General features: G+C 41.4%; 1 protein-coding gene across 1 annotated transcript in view; it reads left to right on the top strand.

The window, feature by feature from the left end:
• WASHC5 (WASH complex subunit 5) overlaps positions 1-8,563 on the top strand; it is a 76,862-nt gene that overhangs the window by 57,749 nt on the left and 10,550 nt on the right. Inside the window, 4 exon segments of the mRNA XM_042464467.1 lie at positions 3,390-3,569; positions 5,691-5,815; positions 7,963-8,149; positions 8,206-8,242. Of these exon segments, the coding sequence (XP_042320401.1) occupies positions 3,390-3,569; positions 5,691-5,815; positions 7,963-8,149; positions 8,206-8,242 (529 nt within the window).

The raw sequence follows: 8,563 nt of genomic DNA, 5'->3' as shown, positions 1-8,563 counted from the left end.
AACAATTGAATCAAACTTCTTATGAGTAACTACAATACCTCCTTTATATGGGGGTGTGAAAAACTCCTATCTCTCATCTCTGCTGAACCAAAGAGGCTTCCTCCTGCTGCTCTACATGAAGCTTTGTAGCAGCTGCAGCCAATTTTTTTTACAATAGTAGTTCTTCACATTTTTTGGATTTTAACTCCCAGAATCCCTGATCGTTGGCCAAACTGGCTGTGGCTTTTATGAGAAGAAACCCAAAACACCTGGAAGGCCAACATTTGCGAACAGCTGGATTAGAAGGGGGAGAAACAGGTGGCTGAGGATCTGGGACGTTTTAAAATAGATGAAGAAAGTGGGAATGCAAAAGAAAAGCCATCCTGATTAGTGTGCATGTAGTCTGCTCAGCATACAGATCAGTTGAGCATACTGATTTATATGTGTGAGAAAAAGATATCCCTTGCACCACAGTGGGGACTTTCTGAATATTTGGGAAGCTGAGGCAGACAAAAACTTTGGCTTAGATCTGGAAGAGTCTTTGATCCATGATACCATCTCTTTGGTCTTCCATCTATAAAATGGGACGCTTTGTGAACTCTACTGCCATAAAGGAAAATAAGCAGACAATGTATCTGGAAAAAACCTGTCTCCAAGAGTTCCATCCAGATACACTAAAGTAGTGATTCCCAATCTGGCCCTCTAGGTGTTTTGGATCTCAGCTCCCAGAAGCCCCAGCCAGCTTGGCCAACAGCTAGGAATTCAGGGAGCCAAAGTCTATAAAATTTACAGAACCAAAGTGTGGGAACCACTGCTCTAAGGATGGATATTAGACTGCTTCTATCATTTCCTGTGGCAGAAAAACAGCTTCCAATGCTAAAGGTGCTGGAGAAGAATTCTACAGATATGATGGACTGCTAAAAGACATGTGAATGGATCTTAGAGCAAATCAAGTCTGAACTGTTGCTAGAAGCCCAAATGGCTAAATGGAGACTGTCATACTTTGGACATATCAAGATAAAAGTCTTGATATGGCCCGGGAATGGTGGTGATTCCACCTGTCCTGAACGGGGTCACGCTCCCTGTGAAGGACTCGGTACGCAGTCTGGGGGTGCTCCTTGATTCGTCGCTCCACCTTACATCACAGGTGGATGCGACGGTCAGGAGCACCTGTTATCAGCTTCGGCTGATACGCCAGCTGCGTCCCTACCTGGGCCAGAGGGACCTTGAAATGGTAGTACATGCTCTGTTAACCTCTCGCTTGGATTTTTGCAACGCGCTCTACATGGGGCAACCCTTGTACCATACCCGGAAGCTACAATTAGTGCAGAATATGGCAGCCCGACTGGTTACTGGCATACCCAGAGCCAGTCATATAACACCAGTGCTTAAAGACTTGCACTGGCTGCCTATTCGCTTCCGGGAGCAATACAAGGTGTTGGTCATTACCTATAAAGCCCTAAATGGCTTCGGCCCAGGATACCTCGAGGACCGCCTCTCCCCATACAATCCGCCCCGCACTCTCAGAATATCTGGGCAGCAGCTATTGAGGGTTCCAGGGGCCAGATTAGTCTCTATCTCTAAGAGGACTTTTACCATCTCGGCCCCTACCCTCTGGAATTCCCTGCCCACTGAGCTCCGCTCGGCCACCTCCCTGGCCCAGTTCAAAAAGGGGCTGAAGACCTTTTTATTTAAACAAGCTTTCCCTGACGCAAGCCCCGACTAATTTCTCCCTCTCCTCTACGTCAGCAGTGGCAAGCTGGCTGGAATGATTTTAATGAATATGTTGTATGTATATGGTTTTTTATGAATGCTGTACACCACCCTGGTTTTATAGAAGGGCGGTATATAAATAAAATTTTTATTATTTATTATTATTACTGTCCTTAAAATATGCTTCATATGAAGTTCCATGCAAAATGGACCAACACAGGTATTCCCCCTCCAAAAAATGGCATAGTTTGTTCATTAGTCCTGAATCTGACTCCTTCTTGCCAAAAAAAACCCCTAAGATGTTAGTGTGAGTCAAAGTACACAGTGTATAAATGCGCACTGTAGGACAAAAATAAAGACATCCAAAGTATATGTTTGGGACCCAATGTGGTTTATGGATTGAGTCCAAAACATTGCAACACTCTTTGCTTTGTTATTATATTATATTTGTTTGTATTCCACCTTTTTCCCAGTTTGGAAGAACTCCAGGTGGCTTGCAAACAATTAAACGTAGTTAGAAATTAACAGCATTTGGCCCCATTAGGGGATGCACTAAGCCAGGAATTCTGTGTGACAGCTGATCATTCACCACTACCCCTGGACTTTCTGTAGAGTCTCATCATGGCCATTCCCTGTCTAGTGGAGTGAGAGGATGGAGGAGCATCTGGCTATGACCCATTAATCAGGTGCAAAATGATTAGATGATCTGCTGCAGTTCACCAGGATCCTCCAGAGGTCTCAGCAAGTGATGTAATCATTCTGCACATTATTATTATTATTATTATTATTAGTAGTAGTAGTAGTAGTATTTATTTATACGTTATGCTTTAGAAATGCTCTCAGAGCGGCTTACAAATTATTAGACAGACTATGGTGACAGGTGCTTCTCAAATCTTCCCACACACTTCACCAGGCATGAAATGGTGAAGGGGGGCTGCAGAAACTATGAAGTAAGATAGTGGAGAGCTTGGTCAGTGCAGAGGGAGGAAGAGAATCGCAACATCAGCAATGATAAAACAATACATACACAAGTATGACAGGTGGACCTACATTTGTGTATGCTACTAACAGGATGCCAGCCCAAGTCTCGTGACTCTGTGATCAAGCATGTAGATTTGTATAGCACAGGAGTGGGCATTTGGGTCTGACAGTTACCTTTCTGCACCTGCATCCTCTCAGTCGGGTTCCACATAACTGCCAGTAATTCTTTTTAAAAAAAACTGGAAGTAGCCAGATGTCCATTTTTTTTGGAGGTGGGGGGGATAAAAATAAATATTAAACAGTCCTCATGAACCCTGCAAAGTGCATTGCTGCTCCTGAGGGATTCCAGCCTTTTTTGGGCAAAAAAAGGAAAGTCTGAGGAATCTGGAAGAGTCATGGGCCGGAAAAATAGCTTCAGTTCCCCAATTTCTCCACCCCTGGTACAGAAGCTTAAAAACAGTATAGATAATGGACCTTCCTTCCATCTTTCCTTTGTATTTTCTTTTACCATTAAAACTTTTTTGTCAGGCCACATGCAGCTGCCTAAAAGTGAAATTGCCTGCATTATAAAAATGCTACATTATTTTCCCCCTTTCTCATGTAGACAGTTTTTAGTATTTTCCATCTTTGTCACTAAGTGCAAAAATTGTTGAGTGGCTCTGAGATTTTGTTCACTGCTTTTCTGATATCATTATTGATCTTCCTTGTTTTCATAGCCCAGTGAACTCATGCCCAAGTTAAAAGACATGGCAGCAACCATGGATGGATTCCATCGTTCCTTCGAGTACATCCAGGATTATGTCAACATATATGGTTTAAAAATCTGGCAAGAAGAAGTGTCACGAATTATCAATTACAATGTGGAGCAGGAGTGCAATAACTTCTTAAGGACAAAGGTACAAAATAGTCTAGCTAAGTTCTTAGTTCTGTGACCCCAGTCAAATTATCATTAAGGATAGAATACAGGGATAGAGGTATTTCTACAATCATTTTAAATCCATCTCTGATTTAGGATTCCCAGTGTATGTGCTTTTCTTATTTGTGCTTTTTAACCAAGGTTGGCAAACAGGGTTTTGAGGAAGGGAAAATGCTGCAATATTTCAAGAATGTAAAACAGAGGTCCAAAAAGGGAGAAGAGATGACGAAATCTGCTGGTTTTGGACTGTTGCAGCTGAAGTTATACTCATGACTACTCTAAAAGGGGTGGCACCAAGTTATCCTACATAGACTTGAGTTCTGAATATGTGAATGATGGCAGGAACAGGGTTATAGGCAAACCTGCGGACCGCGGGCCGGATGCGGCCCGGCGAGGCCTTGGGAACGGCCCCAGCCTGGTCCGCCGCCGATTGCCGCCGGGCTTTGAAGGGGCAATTGTCTATAGAAGCCTCAGAAACATGCATTTATATTAACATTTTTTTAAAAAATCAGCAATTTTTTTCACGTGTTCCCTCCATTTTTTAAAAAAAGTGTCTTCCATTTGAATTTTTGTCCGACATTTGTCCTGGTTTATTATATATTAATTTTTAAATTTTTTAAAATTATTTTATTTTTTGGCTTCGGGTCCCCCAGTGGTTTGTCTGAGGGAACAGCAACCCGGCCCCCGGCTCAAAAAGGTTGCCTACCCCTGGCATGAATATTCAGCAGATATAAACCAAATTAGGACGAATAGCTAATACTCCAGAGGACAGGATCAACATTCAAAATGATCTGAATAGACTAGAAAGCTGGGCCAAAGCTAACAAAATGAAATTCAACACAGAGAAATGTAAGGTACTGCACTTAGGGCAAAAAAATGAAATGCACAGATATAGGATGGGGGACACCTGGCTGAATGAAACTACATGTGAAAGGGATCTGGGAGTCCAAGTAGACCACAAGTTGAACATGAGTCAACTGCAATGCGGCAGCTAAAAAGGCCAATGCAATTTTAGGCTGCATCAATAGAAGTATAGTGTCTACGTCAAGGGAAGTAATAGTGTCACTCTATTCTGCTGTGGTCAGGCCTCACCTGGAATATTGTGTCCAGTTCTGGGCACCACAATTCAAAAAGGACATTGAGAAACTGGAGCGTGTCCAAAGGAGGGCGACTAAAATGGTGAAAGGTCTGGAAACCTTGCCCTATGAGGAACGACTCAGGGAGCTTGGGATGTTTAGCCTGGAGAAGAGAAGGTTAAGAGGTGATATACTAGCCCTGTTTAAATATTTGAAAGGTTGTCATATTGAGGAGGGAGCATGCTTGTTTTCTGCTGCTCCAGAGAACAGGACCTGGAACAATGGATGCAAGCTTCAGGAAAAGAGATTCCACCTGAACATTAGGAAGAACTTCCTGACAGTAAGGACTGTTCGACAGTGGAACACACTCCCTCGGAGTGTAGTGGAGTCTCCTTCCTTGGAGGTCTTTAAGCAGAGGCTAGATGTCCATCTATTGGGGATGCTTTGATTGGATTTCCTGCATGGCAGGGGGTTGGACTGGATGACCCGTGCGGTCTCTTCCAACTCTTATGATTATATGATACTATGAAATGAAAAGGAGGCCCCAGTTAGGCCAGAGTCTAAAATAACCTGGATGTGTTCTCTTTGAGAAAGTGTGGGATAACCATTTGATAGTGTATCCAGGAACAGCCATGTTGGCCATTCAGGAAAGTACATTTAGATCCCAAATCCACAAAACATTTAAACCTTTATTGGATCAACCAAAATGCACAAAGATATGATGCAAACCTCTACTGGCTTCTTCATCAGACAAAGAAATATGATTTTAACATCATTGCCTGATATAGAAGCCAGTGGAGCTTTGAAAGCTTGCATAATATATTTTGTGCATTTTGGTTGGTCCCGTAAAGATACCTCTGTTTTGTGGATTTGGGATCTAATTGTAATTTGGACAGTTTATGTGTCTCGTCTTTTCCAGACTTATAAAGGCCCATGGAAAGTGTCTTGCTCAATTAACTAAACCTTAAACAAAATATTTTAGTTCAAGATAATGTTCAAAATTATTTGATGACATTGTATTTCAGATTCAAGATTGGCAAAGTATATACCAGTCCACCCATATCCCAATACCAAAATTTGCACCAGTGGATGAATCTGTTACATTTATTGGTCGTCTCTGCCGAGAGATTCTGAGGATCACTGACCCAAAGTGAGTGTTGTACATGACTTAACATCTTCTTACCTGTTGGGCTATATATGAAGTCATAGCCTTTGGTAACTGTGTAATAATTAGGGCTGTGAGAAATATTTATTTATTCACAAAAACAAAAATGAGAGGGGCAAAAAGTGGAGGTTTGTCACAACATCGTCATGAAAACTTCCTGTATTATCTCTTGCAAACTATTTGCCAGATAATTCTCAGCTGTCTTTTTCCATCACTCTTTTTCTTTTTGTTAAAGAGCTTCCTCCTGAAGTAGTCCCAGACATTTAGGGATCATAGAATAATTATTGTTACATCATACCTTTGTACAACCAATCAGATTAAAGTATGTAATTGAAAAACAAAATCAAAATGAGGACAGTGCTTCTTTGCCCTTAGTCTGAATGAGAGAGAAAAAATTCTCCCCATTTTGCACTCATGTCCCTCTCAAAACAATGGCAGGATACAGACCGCCCAAAAGGGTGCTTTCCCGCTGCCCTCGTTTGTTGCACGAGGGAGCCGCAGTGGACAAACTGCACAGCTCCCTCGCACAACAAAAAGAAGCCGCAAAAAGCGGCTTCTTTCTGCGGCACCATTATGACGCCGCAAGGTGCCAATGGCGCACTTGCGCCGTCATGATGGCGCTGCAACGTGCGGACGTTAGGCATCCGTCACGTCAAAATGGTGGCACCCATGTGTATAGGGCGCCGCCATTTTTACGCCCCCGTCATGTGTGAGGGGCGTTTGAAAGCGCCGCCCCTCGCACGTGATGAGGGCGCCTCATAGCGCCCGTTTAAATATGGCCAATGCCAACAGCAAAGGAGGACATGTTTTATTTTTTATATTTTTTATATTTAATCTTTATTAAAGTTTACCATACATATATATAAAAAACATATATGACTACATAAAACAATAATAACAATACCAATATAATACAATACATACATTCAACATTGACCCCCCTCTAAACAAACCCACCACTACAGATACCATAACAACATTACTACAAGAACATAATGAGTTCCTCATACGGAGGGGTTGAGACATGATTTAGCCCAGCAATTTTCCTTAATACAAAAAGAAAAAGATCAAATTCACTGCACTTGCGTAATCCATGATTATACTTAAATTAAAACTTTTACACATATTTTAAAGACATCTATAATCCTTCAATCCTCAATTTAATTAAAAAAAAACTTTACCCCTTATGAATTTGTCTTGCGTTTATATCTCCCTGCATTTTGCTATATTTCTTCTAACAATCTTTATAACACAATATGAAATTATCCAATAAAATTACGGACCAAATTCTCTGATTTTATAAACGTGATCAAAGGATGCCAAATTAATTTCTCCTTGTTCCAATTCAAGTTCATAACATAGCAAGTAACTTTGTCCAATTCCATAAAATCTATAAGTTTCAAGATCCATTCATTCCAAGTAGGCTCTGCATCTCCTTTCCAATGGGATGCAAGTATCATTCTAGCCGCTGAAACCATGTAAAAAAATAATTTTCCGTGCTTGTCTTCCAATTTATCATCTGAAATCATATTTAACAAAAAAAAGTTTGGCTTCAAATTTAAAATTCACTTTTACAATTTGTTGCATTTTATTATATATTTGTACCCAATATTTTTGACATGCTTACAATACAACCACATATGCATAAAGGAGCCTGGTTCTTTCTCACATCTCCAACAGTTGGGACTCTGATTTTTATAAATCTTTGAAAGCTTCAAGGGGGTAAGATGCCATCTATTCTGCATCTTGTAATAATTCTCCTTTAGTGCTATGCAAGCAGTATATCTAATTCTGACAGCCCACGTTTTTTCCCATTGAGCTAACGGCAAAGGTTCACCCAAATCTTGAGCCCATCTAATCATGGATGGTTTCAGAAGCTCTTCATGCATGACTATTTTCAACAAAAAGCTATAAAATTTAGAAATCTTCTTCTCATTCTTCTCAGGAGGACATGTTTTATAAGAGATGAGGTTTGACACAACACAGAGCTCAGCCCTTGTATTAACTTACTTGATCTTGGTCAGAGTTTACCCCAAGTTAATATCAAATCTCCTGAATGAAAGTCCCTGTTGTTCAGATGCCATCTTTAACTAGTGTTTGTATCTATCAATTCCCCACACATTTCCTATTAGAGTTGCATGTTATATTGACCAACTGAATACCTGGTATGATATGAAAACGCATCAAGAAGTATCCAGCAGCCGCCTCTTTTCTGAGATCCAGGACACTTTGGGCACCTTTGGCCTGAATGGTTTAGACAGGCTTCTCTGCTTCATGATTGTGAAGGAACTTCAGGTATGTGGTATTTGTAATGCAGAAGTATGGAGAGAATAGATTAGGATCTATTGGTAGATATCTCTGTGACTTTGCTGTAGGTCTCTTGCAGTTGTCTGTCAGTGGGAGATTGGGATGGTGAGTGTGGTGACCCCTGAGGCAATTAGCCCTGTGCATAACTATTACTCCCAGGGAGTCCCTTTAACACTTTCCCCTCTAGGATCTCCTAGGTCTCCAGTCCCACTCCCTGCCGAGCTGAATGAGACCCCTTGAGGTCCTGTTTCCACTGCCACCACTCAGTGAATTTTCCAAACAACCTTCCCCCAAGCACACACTGAGACTTGCTAGGGGTCTCTAGATTCCTTCCTTGCTAGCTTACAGCAACCAGTAGACCGAGCTTTAAGACGCGTGTACAGGAGCAGAGAGAGACAGCAGATACTTTTAAAGAAAGATATTTAT

Source organism: Sceloporus undulatus, chromosome 4, assembly GCF_019175285.1.
Source record: "Sceloporus undulatus isolate JIND9_A2432 ecotype Alabama chromosome 4, SceUnd_v1.1, whole genome shotgun sequence".
Lineage (NCBI taxonomy): Eukaryota > Metazoa > Chordata > Lepidosauria > Squamata > Phrynosomatidae > Sceloporus > Sceloporus undulatus.
This window is presented reverse-complemented; position numbering and strand designations above follow the sequence as displayed.